Raw genomic sequence first — 19,837 nt, 5'->3', positions numbered from 1 at the left:
GGAGGTAACCCCTCCCTGCCCGGCTGCCTCACAGCCCCGCCGGCAGCAGAAGTGAAACAGAGAATACATACATAAATAAATAAATAAATAAATAAAACAGCTTCGTTTCCATTTCCTCAAGGAAGGATCCCAGCGGGGCAGCTGGTACTGAGGGACTGGAAGCAGGCGAGGTGCAGGGGATGAAACCTCCGAAGCAGCTGAACTCAGCTGGCCTGGGAGGATGCAAATGAAGGGAACCTGTGCTCCCACACGTCTCCCTGTTTTAATACCTGCTCAACGATTCCCCGCTGCTGAGCTCATGGCGAGTCAGCGCGCTTTGGAGCCTGCCCGGTGTGTTGATGTAACACAGCCAGGCTTTGCGGCTCCCTGCCCTGGGCTCGCTGAGGTGACACGGCGAGAAACCGACCCGTGAAGCTCCAGCCCACTGGGGTCGCGTTAAAGACTCGGAGCTGCAGGTTCACTTTTGTAGGCTTGTGTGAACGAACGGGCTGAAGCTTCAGCTCGTCGCAGCTGAGGGCTGGGTGTGATGAACGCCTCACGAGTGGCTGCGTGAGGCCCCTGAATCGGTCATTCCGCATGGCCATGAGGCACCAGCTCTCTGGCTGCCGGTTCGGGGCGTTACAGCGGTTCCCTGAGCGCAGAGGGACGGATAAACCCTTAAAAAAAGCCTCCTGGCAGCGGCTCGCAGGCCCCGGCCCCCCCTCGAGCACCGCCCCGGGGCCGGGGGCCGGGCCGGGCGGGGGCCGCCCCCTTCTCCCCGCTCCTCGGCCCCTTCCGGGCGGCGGCCGCGTCACATCCGCGCGGCGGAGATGCCGGTAAGGCCGGGGGGGGCCGGGGGCTCCGCTGGGACCGGGGGGGAGCCACAGGACAGGACGGGGCGGGGGGGGGCGGCCCCGCTAGGCCCCGGCTGCCCCGCACAGGGCTGCCCCCGGGGCTCGGCGCCGCCATGCCGGGAGCCGCCCGTTGCCCGGCCCGAGGGGGGGGGGGGGGCTGCAGGGGCCCGGCCCGGGTCGCCCGTTATCTCGGGAGGGTGCTCGGTGCCTTTGTGGTAAGGGCTGGGAGAAGTTCGCCAGGGAACTCCTCAGCGGCAGGGCAGGGGAAGCAGAGGCTCCCCGCTGACAGGCTCGGTGCCTGCGGTTACCTTTCAGCAGCCATTTGGGTAACCCCGCTGGGGACGCAGCCTCCCCCCCCCCCACCCCCCTTGCACACTGTGTGATTTTTTCAGTCGATTCCATAAGTTTGCAGGTAAACGCTGCATTTTCCTCACTGAAAAGTACATATTGCAAAGAAAAGGTGGGAAATAGCCTCTGAAAATGAGTTTCACGCTGTTAGGATGGTGTTTTGCTGACTCAGTAACAACAGAAATGCAGGAACTCGCATGAGTTTCCCCAGTACTTCAAGGTACATTCTGCAGTTATGTGCAACACCTGCTGACTTTTTTTTTTTTGGTTCTTACCTCTACATTCGTGTTGTTTTATCATTTTAGGTTAAACTGAGTATTTGCACAACACAGCTTCATGCAGGAAGACCACCATACAGTCGTACGCTTAGGAAAATATGAGAATAAGCAGGGAGTGTTCTCTCTGAATTAAAAAACAAAACAATCTGTGCCTTGCTGAGGACAGCTGCAGGAATCGGACACTTGAATCAATGTTATCGGATGAGTTAGAATCCAAACCAGAGGTGAGCAATTATCAAGTGGGTTTGGTTCCCAGAGAAGTCTATGGGCAACAGCTAGGAAAAAGTTTAGTGAGACTACTCAGTTCGCTGCCTGGATAGTAATTCTCAGTGTTGTTTTTATTCAGTGATGTTTTCTAACACCATTTGAATGGTAAAAAATTAAAGATTATTGCAGGCTTTCCTCCTTCCTCTCAATTTCAGCCAATACTGTTGCCTATTCTCAGGTTACATTTTTTTTTCAGTATTACAATGTTTTTTTTCTGTTACAAGAATAAAATAAATTACTGTACTCACTATTTCTTTCCCTCAAACCAAATTGACTTTATTCAGTTTTGGGGAGTCTGCATTATTTTGTTTACGTCAGCCAGTTCTGTTTTTTGAAGTCCTCATGTTTCCACTGAGGAGCTGGCAAGAAGCAGTGGAGGGTTGCACCCAGGGGATCCTGGTTGCTCAGTGTGAGGCTGCTGTCCCCCAGGTTCAGCCAGCACCATGCCTGAGCAGGAATGGCAATAACAAATGTATGTGCACATGAATGTGCACAGTGCACACAGCTGGCCACAAAGAAATACATACGCAACTGAGGTACCTTTAATAGCTAAGCACTAACAGCATAAACAACACAGAAGGTCTTTCTTGTAGGTTAATCAGGCTTAAAGTTTGTTAGCAGAACACGTCTGTACTCTCGGTCAACTTGCACACATAGTCACAGATGTCTTCAGCCTCTGCCAGGCCTGAAGTTCTGATAACTGTGCCAGACCCACAGCTTTTTAGCCAGCTTCTGTCTGGGATCTTGAGTCTTTCTAGACTGCTGTTTCCTCCTATTCACATTAGTTGGCTGAAAGTTCACTAGCAGAACACTCTCTTGCAGGGGAAATATCAGGAAGAGTGTTTAGTAAGTAGATAGGAGGAAATTCAGCAGGCTAACATAGAATTGGATTCTCTTATCTTCCCCTTGCCCACAGTTCTTCCTCCACACACCTACCTTGATTCCGCCTTTGATCCTCCCTCTGAACATTGCATAATAACTTGTTTTACACATCTTGTTCTCCCTGTGGCATCCTATCCGTTTGGTCTCTCCTCTGAGACCTGTTCAGATAACCTAGTAGGCCGTTTTCGTACAAGTTTCTTACATTTCACTTGAGCAGCGGCCCATTGATCAGTATCTGACTTCTAGTCTTTGTTACTCTTTATCTGTAATTTGCTAGATACAAGTCTGCAGTTTGTTACATTCAACACAAAGGTGTCTTAAATTTATTGCTTCTCCCATTCCTCTCCTTTGTCTTTTAGGCTGAATAGCCATTAACCAGCTATCTTTATACTTTAAAAGTGCAGATTTAAAAGTGCAGAGGACTGTATCACTCTCTTTGCTTGCTTTTATTCTTCTCAGCTTTACCTCTTCTGAAGGCTGTGGTCCTAGAGCAGATGACTTAGTACTGCTTTGAAATCAGCTTTAGGGAAGTTCGCAGGTGGAAATAGAACTGGTTTTGTCAAGTCTTCTTTCATTCTTCAGTCCACAAGCAATGTAGCATGTATCTTAAACTGCTATTTTAAAGAAAATGACGATTGTATCATTATATTATATATGCTGGTAACTCATCACAGCCTAAATAACATAGTAAGGCATTTCCTTCTTAATAAAGTCTTTCCAATTACACCATTCAGAAAGAGCTGCAAGCTCACAGTAGCACTGTGTAGTCTCAGCTTGGTGGGGCACAAGGAGTTTTTTTCCCTTGCCTTGTGGTTGAATTCACAGAAACTGTCGTTGAATTTTCTAAATGATAAGGTGGGAGAACTTTATGACCTCAGTCTATGAGGGGGTGGATTCCCTTAGATTATTTCTGACAAACAGGGGATGGAATATTTGGAATGCTTGTTCCCGTGTTCCTCAAATATGAGCAGGCATGTCTTTTCCCAGCTTAAGGTATTTATTTATTAGGTGTGTTTACCTAATAGCCCTATTTTCACATAGAGTTGCATTTTTCTTACCGGCAAATGCAAATAAGTCATTTTCCACTAAGAACCGACACGATGCGTGAGAACTACAGTGGTTGCAGAGGCTGTTCTTTCCGTAGATGCTGTCTTCTGATTTATGTTCAATCAAGAGCCTCAATCTTCATCAAAGCTTGATCAATGCTATAAACTGAGATTCATTTTTATTGTGGATTACCAAATCCTATACACACCCTCTTCCTTGTTCTGATTGTGAAAGTTGATTACTAAGTTAATGCCATTTTCCATTCATTTGAGGTGAAACTGGTGAAATTAAATGATACCCCATTTATCTGTCTCCCAAATAGCAGTTCCAGCATCTCTGAAAGTTTGTCATAATTTTGTATCACCTGGTGAACCATGGCACCCTAATTCTCACAGCCACAGATACCTTTCATATAGTCTACTATGCAAGAAAGGTATTCACTAAGATTCAATTGTATTTACACACAAGTAGGATCTAGATTAATATTAACCAAGGCACTACAAATGGATTGCATAAGCTTCTTTGGTACTCTTTTTATCCCTAAAGAAGTCGCTAACATATGAGCAAATGTTTAATGCTTGCACAGAGGTGGATCGTCCTTTGATGAGCAATCACAGAGCTGCTTGGAGAGAGTTTATATGGGCAAATGTATCTGCCTTTTCTTCTGGATTCCCTGCCCCCAAAGCTGCATTGCCTGCATTCCTCAGAGAGCCGATAAGATCTGCATTTTGCATGTTTTAAGCCTTCATTACAATTGCAAATATTTTCAGGCACCTCCACCGCACTGGTCAACTGCAGAACTGCAGCGAGCTTTCTGCTTCCTGAGTAGCATTACCATAGTTAATCAAGTGAACTTAATGTAAATGTTATTTTGACCATTTTGTAGTGGTTCACTGGCTAAATTTAGAGCAGAAGCAGTTTCAATTAAGAACATCATCCCTGCTGTTCTGGGAGTGTTGCCTGGCCCTGTGTGGGAGGCCAGATCTGGACCTTAGTACTGGGCCAGCCTTCCTTCCCTTTCCCTTCCAGCCACCCCCACCACAAACAAAGCAGCTGTCTGCCACTTCTTAGCATATGAATCATCTGATGAAGGGAGTCTGTTGCAGAACATCTGTCCCAGACAGCTATATTTTTGTTTCTCTACTGTGTTTTTTTTTAAGGGCTCCCTAAGAGGGATTCCCAGTTCCTTTAAACAGATTTTTTTTCTCTCCTCTCTGAGGTCAACAACATTATCCAAGCCTTCTTGGTAACATAAGCATTCTGCAATGCTTGTGGTGATAGACCTTGAGATCATTTTTTTAGCCAACAGGGATGACGATTAAGTGACAAGAACCAATAAATATTTTACATTTAGTACATACACTGTCTGTGTTAAAAGACATTTCAGAGTTAAGTGGTGTTTCAGAAAAAGGGAAGGAGAATATATTCAAGAAGGTGTTATGGCAGAGACAAAAATTCTTCCTAGGAAGATGTAGCTGAACTTTGTTCATCCTGTATTGAGAGAATCTATGAGCCTTGGAGGGACAACTCACATCTGTCCCATAAGTTTGAATCTCTACACTGTGGGTGCCCTTTTGCAATTAATATCAAAATTCACATTGAATTCTAAGGGACTTCTTTTGTGCAGATCTCAGCCGTAGAGTAAAGCCACTTTACACCTCTAATGATTTCTTTCATGGTTTGGTAATACTCTTTACATTCAGTTTCCCTTACTATTCCTGTTCAGGTACCCCAAAACATTCTGTGGGTTTGGCTACAAACTAATGCTTTGGACATATTTGCAGAAGAATCAGTCCCCTCTTTTCATAGGTATTCGATATCCACCATCTCAGGAATACTTAAAGCCCATCTGGATCTTGTCAGTGATGCCAGATACTATACAGTTAGAAAATCTGCTGAACTGTTGCATCCAGGAAATTCCTCCCCTGCTGATCCCTGCAGATTAGAGACCCCTAGACTGTTCCAAGGTCTGTTCAGAAGCAAGGCTGAACCTGCTCCCATGCATGCACGCAGACAGGTACAGCTATAAACACTAATATAAGTGGAAGGACAGTACCTTTACAGACATCCACAAACATGAACAGCATTCACGTGGAGCAGGAAGATCACAAACAGCCTAATCCTGTTCCTGCTCATCAGGTAACCAGGCTTGAAATCTGCAAGCATGTCATGCCCTCTTTCAGCTGACATTCATACTCACATTCATGGATCCGTCCAGTCTGTCAGACCTTGAGTCCTTCCAGTATCCATATCCAGCCATTTTATTATATTTTTTAATCCAGTCTCTGCTCAGGATGTTGAGTTTCCGGATTGTGATTTCCTCCAGTTCACAGGCTAGTCTGACTTGAAGTTTATTGGACAAACTCACTTGGAAACTATTTAGGAGCAAGCAGTGTTGGAGACGATGGGATGGGCTACCGTCATGAGGCACAGCAGTGTCCTGACCTGTATGTAGCGTGTTAACATGCAGTCAGCCCCTTTTATCCCCATCCCTTCCCATTCCCCATGGTTGTTCCTCCCCTATCCACCTTGATCCCTCCCTTTCCCCGCCTTTCAACCTTCCCCTAAATATCTCAGTTTTTCCACATTCCCACATCCCCTGCTTAAGGCATCCTGATAACTTTTACCCAGTCTCACAATTCCTCTCCTATCCCATAAGAAGCTTGCTGTTTGTTGTAAGACCTGTGCTGGTAACCCTTAGTAATGTTGTTTTCCTACTTCTTAAAAAGTTTCTGGTTGAGTTTTTTCAAGGTCACGCAAGTCGTTCACACTCAAGCCCATCCATCAGCATCCCATGTGTTCTTTCTTTGTTACTCTCTTATCTGCAGAGTGTTAGAGGATGTGCATCTACATATTTAATTACCTTCCTGTTCCTTATTTGTCCTTTTTGCTGAATAGCCAATTACCAAATATTCTTGCAGTTTCCTGTTTACTTTCATCCGTAAAAACAACTTAAAAGACAGTTAAGAAAGCTGCACATAGTGCTTGCAATGATCCCCCCCCCTCCATATTTCAATTGCTCTAATTATCACAAAAGTTTTTGGTGATTTTGGGGAGGGAGGTTTCTGAAAGTACCTAGCTGTTTAAATGCAAATGTCACTTTTTTATTTTCCCTTTATTATTTGATGTAGAATTGGAAGGGGTATACTTAATGATTGGTTTTAGTTTGAGAGTTGTTTTTTTTTTTTTTTAATTGGGTATTTTAATAACGAGGATGATTCATATGCTTTTATTTTCTTCTGCTTCTTTTGCCCCTGTAATTCTCCATACTGGCTTGTTATTACTTCAGGATGAAAATTAGAAGGATCCCTTTTCTTTTGGGCATCTGTTTTGTGGCTGCTGCCTTTTGCTTCTCCTCAGTGGCTTAATGTTGATGTGTGGGAGTGGAGGCTTTAAAGCAAAGCTTTCCTATTGTAGGAGGAAAAGTTCTATCCAAGACCATCTGTATAAAAATAGAAGAGTCCATAAAATTTGTATTTCATGGTAGAATAGAGAGCTGCTGGGATCAAGGAGAGCTTTTAAATTAAAGACAGCTCCATAATTTAGAACCATTTTGCTGCTTATAGGTTTTAGTTTAGCTTCTTCTTGTTGATGTATTTTGCTACTCTTATTTCCTTTCTCTTTTTTTCTCTCCACACTGTATTTTGTCTTAAACTGGAATGCAGGCTCTTCAGGGTTAGACTCTTACCTCCTACATATTTTCTGACAACACAAGACTAGCTCCCTCTTCTGACTGGGGCTTGTGGTTAATCTTATAGTATATCTAATGGGAGAAAAAAAAAAAACAAACCATTAATGTTTCAAAGTGCAGTCTGGCTCATGACCTGGTTCCTTGTGGCTTACCACCATCTGGATGACCTCAAGGTTTAATATTTACCTTTGCAGTTGATGCTGAAGACAGGTTGCTGCTAAGGGAGGTGAGCTGGGAGCAGGGGCTGACTCAGCCCCTCACTGACCAGGGCACGTTCCTGAGCACCCAAATACAGCAGGCAGAGCTGGGTACTGGTAGCAGGGCCCATCGACAGGCCCAGGTAGGGCAAAGCAGTGAACCTGGTCCAGCAGCCATCCAGGGAGCGTGGCCTGAAGCAACAAAAGATGGGGCTGAAGCAACTGCTGTAGTATTGGTGGGAGTCCATCCAGAAGGAAAAGACACAGCTGGAGACACATAAACTTACAGCAGGGCTCAAGAAGCAAGTAGGAGCCCAGGCTGGGCTTAAATAGGCCCATGGGCAGAGGGTGGGGGGAGTGCTCCAGGTGAGACCACTCAGGGCAATTAAGGCCCTGGCAGCAGTATTTCTTAGAGGTAAAGCTGAGGAAGCCTCAGTATTTCCAGTGTTTTTATGTGAGGAAATAAGCATAGAGAAATCAGAGCCCAAAGGAGCTTGTTTTCTTTGTAGTTTCTTAGATGGAACTCACTTGATCCTGGTGTAGGAGAGGCTCAAAAAGCTGGTATTTAACATAGAAATAATTTGGAATGGGGTGCCAGTTTTTCTGAAAGTTAAACGCTAAGATAATCACAACACGCTTGTACAAAATAATGATCAAATGACTAGCAACTCTTTTTTTTAAGCAAGTAGCGTTGTGATTAAGTGAACAGAGCGTGCCTTTTTTTTAATTTACTTTCTTTTGAACCATCTCCCTGCACAGACAATTCCATCTGGGCTCTGCATGAATACCTGTTAAAATGTGCAACAATGAGGGTAGTAGCTTTTGAATACCTAATTCGGTGCAGTTTCCTTCTAAATTTCTCTGACTTCTAGCTCCATTTTGAATTTCAGGTTCCTTTTTTATAACTCAAAATTTTCACGAGTTAGCCAGAATTAATTTTTACATTGGCAGAGCTGGTGATGTTAATAGCAGGACTGAATGACCTGCACATTCCTCACCTCCTGGGCCCATTAGGATGAGAGCTGCTCTTTCTTTCTGGTCTCAGATCCAGCCAGTAATGAGGTTTAGCACAGTTTTCAATAGGTACACACACAAACAGATTACCACAGGTAGGATGCTGGCACCTTCCCACATAAACACAGATGGCAGAAGTAGCCTGATCCTGTTTCTAAGGATTGCTGCTCAGGGAAAACCTTTCATGGGTGGCTCCAATATCTGGCCCCACACCTCTCATACTACTTGCCAATTAGTCTGGCTTGGCATTCATTATTATATCACACACACACACACACACTGGGGAGCGTGATCCCATAGGAGATGATTGTGAACAATTTCATGAGCAGACAGAACATACCATGATGGTTAGGCCCAGAGTTTGGCCAGACCAGTGAGTTGACCAGCTTCCTGCTTACATGTAATGGCCTTCTTTTATCCCCCTTTCTCCATATTCCTGTGTTTGTTCTGCCCTTATCCACCTTGATCCCCTCCTTTTCCTGCCTTTGGCCTTTTCCTTAAACAATTCATGACAAGTCCCCAAATTTCTTGTCAGGAAGTGCAACCCAAAGTCCTGTACCCCTTTATTCAACAGCCCCTTTTACTTTGTATAGTATTCTGGAGTTTCTTCTGGTGAATCCCCGTAGTGGTTGGGTTTCACACTAAGGGCAATGGCTTTAATTGTTCACCTTTGATGGTTTTAGCTGTAACTGATTTGAACAGATGATGCTGTTTGCCCTCCCCCACCCCTTGTCATCCCAGCCTTGTTCCTCTGATCATTATCTGCCAGTTTTGAATAGTCATTAGCTAGATATCTTTGTGACTTTTCTCTTGCTTGCTTTTTTATTTAAAAGGCCAACTTTCTTTGCTAAGTGTCTAAAGCCAGTAATTTAAAAAAAATACCTATATCAAAGGCTGAGCATGGAAAACACTTACCTGGAAGGTGAGAGTGCAGTAAAGTATTGTGTGATAAAAGATGAATTAAAAAAGAACATATGAGATAGCATAAGTAGCCTTCAGTATAGTCTTCAATGATCAAGAACTTGTTTATTTGATAAAGAAATGAGACTTTAATCTATATTTCTCAAATGACAAATAAAATTAATACATTCTTTGTCATTAATGTAAGCTGAAAAGCTTCCACTTTGATGGTAATAGTTGTCTTTTGCATCTCCTACAAGAGACGGGTAGAGGCTACTCCTACAAGGAGGGGAGAATGAAGTAGGTTTAGTACCTTCTTAATGATGTATGCTACTCTTCATCTAATCTTCTACATCTCTTTCCAGCTGCTGGTTCAGTTTGTTCAGAATACTTCTATTCCACTGGGGCAAGGGCTGGTGGAATCAGAGCCAAAAGACATCACCTGCCTTTCTCTCCTTCCTGTTACTGAGACCTCAGAATGCAACAGACTCATGTTGCCAGGTAAAGCCTATGCAGCAGATGTCTGTGAAGATGCTGTTTATAAAGGTGTTTTTATTTCTGCGCTGTTGTGTGTCATCCCTGCCTCTTGCTGATAATGCATTCCAACAAGTTCAGAAGGATGAATGAAATTTTTCTAATTAACAGTGAAGTCTGATTAGTTAGAAATTTCATTCTTCACCCAAAATCTGTAAAGTTTTTGTTTTGTTTTGTTTTGTTTTTCTAGGAAAATAATTCATAGGTATCTATTCATCATAGTATTTTCATACTTTTTATTTTCTTTGGTTTGACTTTCTTCGCTAGATGATGAAAGAGATCTCACTTCTCCAAGTCACACTAATTCTTCCAAAGATGTTTCTTCATCTGCTGTCTTGAGGAGCCTGCAGGTAAATGTGGGTCCTGATGGAGAGGAAACAAGGGCACAGAATGTACAGAAACCATCTGAACTTCTGTCATCATCAGAGACTTCCAGTTTATTGCAAGACCTCCAGCCCAGTGACAGCACTTCATTTATTCTTCTCAACCTAACAAGAGCAGGTAATTCTCCTTCTGTTTGTCACCTGGCTGGATATGTCTCAGACAACAGAATGCAGGAGATACAAGTACATCTCTGTCCCTGCTGCTTATGAAGGGAAAAGATCACGAAATTTGCTGGGCATTATTGGATATTTCAGCATCATTTAATCATCAACAGCTTCCTCCAATGCAGAGGTCAGTGAAGACTTTTTCAGTGCAGCTATTACATCTGTGCCATGAATGCTAGCCTTTGGGAAGCAAAAGATCTTTCCATCTTCCCCCTATTACATTATAATTCTTTTTCATGAGCTTGTCTTTTTTTCTAGGGCTGGGCTCCCCAGCAGAGCACTTGGTATTTGTTCAAGATGAAGCAGAAGATTCTGGGAACGACTTTCTCTCTCATGATAGCACAGACAGCAGTACACCGTGGTTCCTACGAGTGCAAGAATTGGCCCATGACAGTTTAATTGCTGCCACTCGGGCACAGCTCGCTAAGAATGCCAAAGCAAGCAATAATGGTAGGATATTTCCTGATTCTGTCTCAAAAGTTGAGTGTTCCACACAAGACCTCTAGTTTCATCTTGTTTCTTCCTTTGTCTTTCACTCTCTCTTGCTCTTAAGCTATTCTGATGTGTCCTCAAACTGTCAGTGACAGAGAGTTATACAGAACAATCACGTAATTTTTCTGTAACATACGTAGGCTCCTCAGTTTTTCTCAGGGAATGAGCTTCAGTGGAGCCAGCAGTCCCCTTGTTCTCTGGTACATGTAAAGCATATCTTCTTTCTGACTGCAGTTGTTTGTATTTCAACTTTCATTTTCACTTTCAAGTGTATTTTTAATGCATACTGTAACTCAAGATTTCTTCTTAGCTCCACTTGGTTTCAAGATCAGCTTTCTGAAGAATACATAATTGGACTTAGGCACATACTTTGTGACAACTATTTCAATAAAGAATTGCAAACAAGTGCAGTATCTCTTTTTTTTACCTAAGGTGTTTTTAAAAGTATTTATCCTGGCTGCTACTTGGACGGTTGCTATTGACACAGAGACTATTTTTACATTTTCTGATACATTGGCTTTCTATTCTTCTTGTGATAAGCCTTGTCTGGTAGTGGCTGGTCTGATATGGATAACTTGCTGGCAATAGTTTATGGGCCTGGTAAGGTTTGCAAATCTCTGATCCCTGTTGTGGGCTGGGTAGCTGTGTGTAGGACATAGTAAACAATCAGTAACCAGGCACTTATCTACTTTATAGTCCTGTATCACATACGATGCTGCTTTTATCTATTAAATTTGACACATCTTAGTAATACGGAACTTTTTCAGATTTTGGTGGGCTTTTTCTTCCAGGTGAAAATGTTCATCTTTGCTCAGGAGATGGGCAACCAAAAGACTCTAGCCCCATTCCTCATTTATCTCGTGTGGAAAGGAAGCTGAAGTGCACAGTTGAAGGCTGCAATCGGACATTTGTATGGCCAGCTCACTTCAAATATCATCTGAAAACACACCGGTGAGCAGAATAAAGCTATATGTTGTTCTGACTTTGATAAAAACATGCTCTATTTGGGACAGCATTATTTTTTGACATCAGCAAGCTGTGAAAACCTGGTATTACTCTTAGAAATACTAGGCCCTTTGCTTGCCTCAGGTGGATTATGTTGAAACATTTTGGCCAGATTTAGATTATTTTCTCAGGCTCTTGTTAGTGTTGGATTTGGAATATTTGTATTTTAACAGGTGCTCAGTAAAGACAGTCACTATGTGCATACATTACTCCTATGGTACAGTGAGCATTAGAACATGTGGGATGCTGTCACATTTTATATATCCATGAACAGAGTTGCTTGTTCTAAAAAAAAAAACAAAACGACCATCATCTTTTCTGGCTGAGAAATGATCTGTCAGTAAGGTAGATGAGAAGCTTGAAAACTGGGAAGGACTCCAACAGACGTGTCCATCATCTTGTCCTGAGGCAGGGCCAGCAGTAATTGCATGTGTTATATGTACACATACAATTATTTTTGAACCTCTAGTGACTGAAAATCTATGGCCTTTGTGTGTAATCTGTTGCACTGCTTTGCTACATCTTTCCAGGTCAATGTACATCTTTTCTAGGCAAGGCAATATGATGCGAAGGTATTACCTGAATTACTTCTTCTGGTGGAAAACCCAAACTCTGGCTATATGGTAGTTCCTTAGGACTAATATAGGTCAATCACTTTGGTTGAATTCCTTCATTTTCAGAAATAATTCATTTTGGATTAAACATTTCTGCTTGTTATTTCATCAAAGATAAAAAAAAGTTGAGTGTTTGTGAAAAATACACTGAAGTAGGTGATTATGAAACAGCTATTTTGTTGCTTTGCAGGAATGACCGCTCCTTCACCTGCCCAGCAGAAGGCTGTGGAAAAAGTTTTTATGTCTTGCAGAGGCTGAAGGTGCACATGAGAACTCACAATGGTGAAAAACCCTTTGTGTGCACGGAGCTGGGCTGTGGGAAACAATTCACAACAGCTGGAAATCTGAAGAACCACCTGCGAATTCACACCGGTGTGTTTTAGACTTCACCTATTTGTGGTCTGCAGTGGTGGGGTCTTTACTGAGGATTAAACCACTCCCTTCTCCGTCCTCCAGCTCTTGAGAATCATATGCTTGTACATTTCTGTCGTTCATTAATGCTCCTTTTTTATCAATTCACATTGATCTGTAGGACAGATTAATCAACAGTTTACCACTTTTTACTATCCTGCATAATTTCATACAGGAACTACTGTATGATGGTGCTGTGCTCCTCTCAGACACATGCTTTGAAGATCCCTCTTCCCACTTTGAATTGTTTGATTGTGGGTGGGGAAAATCTCTCTTTGTTTTGGGAGAAAGTAGACCATTCCTAGTGGAATAGCCAGTGAACACCACTGCTGTAATTGCTTTTATAAAGAAGCTGTTTTAATTTCCTGAGAAGCACAATAACTTAGATGTTTCTTCAGTGTGAAGTCCTGGTAGGCAGTTGTAGCTCTACTGACATCTGGCTGGCTCTGACTACCTTATGTTATCTATGCTGCTTGGAGAATTATAATATTTGGGAAATTTAGGGAGTAAAGAGTACTGTGGAATGAGTATTAAAAATATAGCAGCAAAGTCTAATAAAAAAAGGCAATAGTTAGAAGATAGCATTTTGGCATGCAAACTGTTGTGTTTGTGCTAATGCTAATCTGGGATGTCACCATATATTGGAGCCTGTGTACTCTTAACTCATACTCAGCTTTTTATATTAAATAAAACAAGAACCATAATTTCATAGTGCTATATTTATATACGGTTTGCTCATGCTGTCTCCTGTGCAGAATTTGATTCTGCTATGTCAGTATTTTTAGAGGTTGGTGTACCAGCCAAAGTCTTGACAACTGTATAGAGTGCTTTAGGTGCTTTTGTCCTAGGAAGGTGTTTGAGGGAGCTGCAAAAGTTCTTGCTGAAATGATCAGAAATTTTAGTCTAAGTTAGCAAGGTTGACAGTGAATATTCTAGGGATTTTGCCTGTTTGTTTTTTAAGCCTTGGGGTTAACACACCACTGAAATAAATGGCTCAGTTCAAGCCTCTCAGGACATTGTTAGAGATTCCCTGATGGCCTATGAAGGTTGCGTTAGAGCTGGTTAACATTTCAAAATAACCTTGACAACTGTGAGAGCACAAGGCATCCCTAGTAAAATGAAAAATTATGTGGGCTGCCAACAGCTGTGTATGCTTGCTGCCTTAAACACTACCGTATGCTAGGTACTTTGTAGACACACATGGAAAAAAGTTGCTATTTTAAAGCATTTGCAGTCTAACTAGAACACATGGTTTGGAGGCAGATGTTGGGATGTAGTAAAAAGTGATATATGCCAATAATAAAATTTTGAAAGTGTAATAACAGTAACATAGTTTGTACAGTTTTCTTTTGCACTTAAAGCTCCCAGCCAAAGCACAGATGAAGTAAATAGACCCAGCTGACAGAGACACGATCCTCCATGACAGAGTGTTCTGCAACCAACAGAGCAGTAGCTTCTGGAAGAATAAAAAATAACTTTCTAACCTGCAATTTGTTCATGTGCAATTAAGAGTTTCGTCAGACCAAAGGTGTTAAAAACTGTAGATGTAAATAGATCTAGGGTTTCTTATAGATGGAACTGTGTGCTGTTATTTTTGTCAGTGGTAGTTTTCCTTCCTTCTTTCGAAGTTTTAAGTGCTTCTAATAAGCTAGAACGTACAAATAGCATTTGGAAATCTGCCGTGTGTTTCAGTTCTGTAACACCAATCGATCTGTTGAATGCTACCGCAGATTTAAAGCTGAGAATGAACTCTAGGGAGAGGACTTTTAAAGACAAAATCAGAGTAGAAACACCTGTAAAAACAAGCTTGCTCTGAAATGAGAGCTATGTATATGTTAGACAACAGAAATAGTTCAGGTAGCTTGCTTAATCTGCTATGGACTTGTTGTTACTCTGATACAGTAGAATAGAAAAAGGCTTGAAATCATACTGTTAAATATGGTATATTAAGTTCTTTAGTGGGATGTTGCAAGCAACAGTTAGCTCTAGTTTCATTCAAGACTTTATTAAAAAGGAATTTAGAACAGGTTAAGTATATTACATTGCATTAGTGTAGTCATATTCCAATTTATCATCATGCAGAAAAATGCAAACATAGCTCTGGAGATATAAACAAGTAACAAATTTCAGGCTATGAGAACAAATTGTGCCTCGAATTGCTGTTTCTTCACAGATAAATATAAATGACTGACACATCTCTCACAGATTTTTGCCAAGGTCAGCCTGATCTGAAATAAAGTATAGAATCTGATATGAAGATTCAGTTAATAATACATACAGTTAATGGGATTTTTGGCACCGAAAGGCAGAATGGGAACAGGATCCTGGGAGTTATTGAAGCAGAGAGATGGCTGTTAAGAACTGCATATAAATGATATATCATATTCCAGGCACTTTTGTATTACTCTTTTGGTATTTATGCACTTGGAAAATCTATTTAGAAACAGAGGATCTTTTCTTGCCTTTCAGGTAATGATGATCTAACAATCAAAGAATTTAAGTGTTTCCTCTTAAAAGCTGATGAAGTGAATGCTTTAAAAGACTCAGGAAGCATGTATATTGTTTCTGTTGAACTTTGTTGCATGTAAGGCCAAAAGAGAGAATGGGATAGAGTTCTTCAGGCTGTTCTCAGGGGCTTGGACAATCAGATCAAGTTGTGATCCCAAAATGTAAGAACTTACTTTTTCTTTGTAGGGGAAAAACCCTTTCTGTGTGAGGCACAGGGATGTGGTCGCTCCTTTGCCGAGTACTCCAGCCTTCGGAAACATTTGGTTGTCCACTCAGGTAAGAGTTTTCATCTGACATTCTGTAACCTGTCTGAGAAAATATCTTTACTGTAGGACTTAGATTTGATTTTCTTAAGAAAAAAATCCCTGTTTTCTACAGAATTTCTGGCTATACTGTTTGATAGCTTCCTTTGTGGTACCGGTGGCCTGCACACTTTAATTTTTCTGTTGTTCGTGGTTCTAAATGTTATGTTTCTGACTTCAGATTACAATTTTTAAATTTATTTTTTAAAATTAAGAGTGTTTCTAAGGTATCATAAAGTTGGATATCAGTTTCATATCTTCATTTTCTTATTTAAAAGAGAGAATCTAGCAGCTCTTTACAATCATCAAAATCATTCAGTCTCTCATGAGTGGATTTCTGCCATGGGTAGGGTTGTATTTTTTTTTAAGTACTACTTACTTGTAACCTAATGCCAAAGAGCATTAGATAGGCATTTCACAAGTGTTTCAAAGCTTCTACCTTCTGTTTTGATTGATTGATCTTAAGTATCTTCAGCATGTGATAAATATGGCTTTTTTGAGGAAGGGGAGTAACTTTTGAGGACTTCATGAGTTCTCCATGCTTTTTTTCCCTTCACCTATCTGGCTTCCATGGTGCTAAGCTCACACTTAGGGATTTCATACTTGGTTATAGATGGGGGAAATGATAGACTCTGCCTATCCTCTATGGGAATCCTTCCACAGTGACAAGTTATCATCCAGTGTCTGCTCAGTAATATAAACCAGATATTGCAATTTATGGTTCATCCCTGGTTCCTTGCTTCTTGTCAGTTTGTGTTCTAGGCATAAGACATCAAATATTTCCATGTCACTGAGTAAGAGATTCCAAATAATTTGAACCCTCCTATAAATCAGATCTGAAATGTTATGTTACTCTTCAGACTTGAGGTTTCCAACATCTGGCAATATTGGTATCTAAAACTCTTCTGTTCTGGAGCCTAGGAAACAGGAGTGTTTCTCACTTTTTTTTTCTTTTTTTTTTTTTTTCCATGGATAATTAGCACGAAGGGTGTCAACAGCCATATCAAAACATGGTCATGATTCTTTGGTTGATGAGATTTTCATTCCCAATTTGGTAATTCCTGGGATATTTTTCCCCCTTCTTCTCCAAGGAGTGAAGCCCCATCAGTGCCAAATTTGTGGAAAGACATTTTCCCAGAGTGGCAGCAGAAATGTGCATATGAGGAAACACCACTCCAGAATTGGAACAGCTGGCAGCAGGGAGCGAGAACAGCCAGGTAAGGAGGGGGTTCGTTCACGGTGGGAAGGAAGTACAGGAAGGAAATAGTGGATGGATGGTCAAAGAGAAGGGAAGAGAGACCAGAAAACAGTAAAGAATAAAAGACTGTTCCTCTTGGAGATGGGGATGGATTGCTCACTCTCCCCTTTCTAGGATAGAAGACAAAGGTCTGTTTCTGTACTGTAGTCAAGGGGCAGATAGGTTTATTATTTTCAAAATCAACATGAATCTGGTATCTTTCTTTTTACATTGTTTGTTTTTTTTTTCCCCTTTGTTATATATTCTTGTTGTAAGAAGCCTGTTTTTTAATGCTGTGTGAATTATTTAAAGAGAAAGCTGAGCCTGCATGAGATCCTGTCATACTAACATTCGAAACAGTACATATAGGAGTTATCATCCATTGGAGCTTCAGATGCCCACAGAGTAGGAATTTATAAAGTAGATGTCTAATAAAGTCTATGTGACTTGGAGGGGGGACAAGGATTGTACCATGTGTTCCAGTGTCCTTACATCATTTTGTTTTACCCTTTTTTTCACAATAGAGTCACTGATGGGCAGCAGTTTGCTGGAAGAATCTACAGTGCATAGTAAGAATCTCATCTCCATGAACTCTCAGCCCAGCCTTGGTGTTGAGTCCCTGCATCTGCCAGACACAGAGTCTATTATTGGAGTGGAGGAGGGTGAGACCAGCTGCTCTTTCTTCCGCCCTCTTATATGTGGTGACTGAAGTGGGATTGATCGTTCCTCCTAGAGACTCATCATGTTGCAGTGGGACAAGTGAGCATTGCTTTAAGTGTGCATGGAGCAGGTGGGTAAATGGAGAATGAATCCTAAAACTGGAGTTGGAGAAGACCTGCTGGACCAAGTTTCTCTCTTGCAGAGCTTAAAAGGTGAAGTCTGCTGCTTAGATGTCATTTAGCCCATGTTGTGGAACGCCATTTCAAAACTGCTCATGCAGTCCATTCTCCTAAAGCCTAAAGCGTTTGTTTTGCTGGAGCACTTAGAAGTCCAGTTAAGGACCGGGACCTCATTGTGCTAGACACTGTGCAAACACCCAATATCTTGAGGAACAGGCCTTCCATCCTTTACCTTCAGAGACTATATTCTAATACATCTCACTGTCAGAAGCTGACTTAATATCTGAAATAAATGTACTACTTGATATCATTTAATTACATTTGCTGTGTTCTTTTCCAGTTGCTTTTTCCTTGAAAACTTGATTGATATATGAAGCACTATAAATGAGTCTACCATGTAGATGTTTTGACTTTTCGTTAACTTGGAAGACTTTCTTCAGAATTAGCACTACTAAGAATGCAGGAATTTGCTAAGATACTATGCACCTGTTATTGCTCCTATGTGAAGGTAATGCTTTGAGTTTATATTGATCCCCAGCTGAATGTAAAGGTAGTGCTGCTGTTGGTAAAGGTATTGTAATTTAGAGGTTCTTGCAGAAGAACTGCGTGTCTGTGGTTCAGGATCTGATGTAGTTTGGCTATCATTAGTTCATTAGCACCTTAACATGAAGATCCTCTAGTGAGATGTCCTCTTTCAGTTGCCCAGTTGAACAGCCTGTAATTCTTTAACTAAAAACAACAAACATTTTCATATGATGCAAAATTCCAGAACAAAAGTGGGAATTCTTTATTTCCATACCATTTTCGAGGTGTATTAAGAGATTAACTATCAGAGATGTAATAATCCTACTTTCAGAACACTTTGTTTAGCAAGAAAGGTGCCTCATGAGTTTCAGTTATTTGGTTTGATGCTTTTACTTTCTAAGTAGATTTCATCAGAAAGATGAACACTCCAGAAACTGCTGGCTGAGGTGTTTATAGTTAAGGTAGTTATGAGCTTATACAATATGCTTTAACTTTAGTCTTATTGGAATAAGCTTGATAAAGCTGGCTAGCAAGTCAGTTGCTGGTGATGAAAACTGTACACGTTAATGCAGTATACAGAGGATAGGATAATCTTTATATATAGTATCACATCACTTGGATGTGATGACTTTGTGGTTTCAAAAGGAAGAAAACAGTGATATAGTAACTGAATATGGAAGCCATAAAGTACGAACAAAACAAAACAACAAAAAAAGAATACTATGTGCAAGACCTCTGGAAGGATATGTAAGTTTTGAATGCTAAGCACATTCTGAGCAGGCCTATTAATTCTCATATTGTCCTGGACCAAAATTCAACTGTAATGCCAAAATGATCTAAAAAAATGCAGAATGTGACCACATTTCAGTCACCAGGAAGCTAAATTCAGGAGGTGTGAAAACAGCACATGAAGCTTCCTAGGTTTGTCATTAGAAGGTTTCTGGTGGTAGGAGGCTGGGATTATCCAGACTCCAGTACTTGGAAGATACTAATTACTACTCAACCAAGTACAATTTAGTCTCTTGCTGGGATTTTTTTAATGTTAAACTTGCCTTTTTTTTTTTTTTTTTTTTCTTGAATTAGTACTTTCCTGTGATGCAGGTACTGGTAAACACAGATCAAAATGTATGCTAATTTCCTCCCACTGCACCACATTTTTTCACACAAACCCAAGTGGACTGTAGACCGGAGACTAGTAGCATGGAAGAAATCTTTCCTTCCTTCTTCTTTCAACTTGACAGGGCACAGTGACAATATGATTATATCTCTGCTTTTTTCCATGGGATGCAGGGGAAAGAACAGCCTTTGTGTGCCCTACACAACTAAACCTATGTAGAAACTGGAGTACTGGTAACATCCTTCCTT

General features: G+C 41.3%; 1 protein-coding gene and 1 long non-coding RNA gene across 4 annotated transcripts; one reads left to right on the top strand and one right to left on the bottom strand.

Annotated features, from left to right (window-relative positions):
* The first annotated feature begins 657 nt into the window (after positions 1-657).
* Positions 658-18,262, top strand: ZNF410 (zinc finger protein 410). Of its 3 annotated transcripts, none has more exons than XM_038180794.2 (10): positions 658-815; positions 1,487-1,683; positions 9,823-9,958; positions 10,259-10,492; positions 10,798-10,989; positions 11,823-11,982; positions 12,841-13,022; positions 15,756-15,845; positions 16,963-17,088; positions 17,633-18,262. In XM_038180794.2, the coding sequence occupies exons 2-10, from the start codon at positions 1,651-1,653 to the stop codon at positions 17,815-17,817; spliced, it is 1,338 nt and encodes a 445-aa protein (XP_038036722.1). In that variant the 5' UTR covers positions 658-815; positions 1,487-1,650; the 3' UTR covers positions 17,818-18,262. The 3 variants fall into 3 exon arrangements, with proteins under 3 accessions (XP_038036722.1, XP_038036721.1, XP_071894565.1); XM_038180793.2 differs by having other exon boundaries at positions 16,852-17,088; XM_072038464.1 differs by lacking the exon at positions 658-815 and adding an exon at positions 1,383-1,401 and having other exon boundaries at positions 16,852-17,088.
* On the bottom strand, positions 2,247-7,828 carry LOC110353056 (uncharacterized). The gene is made up of 4 exons (XR_002403041.4): positions 7,533-7,828; positions 7,344-7,418; positions 5,856-6,100; positions 2,247-3,222 (listed from the first exon to the last, which is right to left on the bottom strand). It is a non-coding gene; the product is annotated as an uncharacterized lncRNA (long non-coding RNA).
* Positions 18,263-19,837: the final 1,575 nt, after the last annotated feature.

This window comes from Anas platyrhynchos, chromosome 5 (genome assembly GCF_047663525.1).
Source record: "Anas platyrhynchos isolate ZD024472 breed Pekin duck chromosome 5, IASCAAS_PekinDuck_T2T, whole genome shotgun sequence".
Lineage (NCBI taxonomy): Eukaryota > Metazoa > Chordata > Aves > Anseriformes > Anatidae > Anas > Anas platyrhynchos.
Note: the sequence above shows the minus strand (reverse complement) of the source record. Positions and strands in the feature narration are given on the sequence as shown.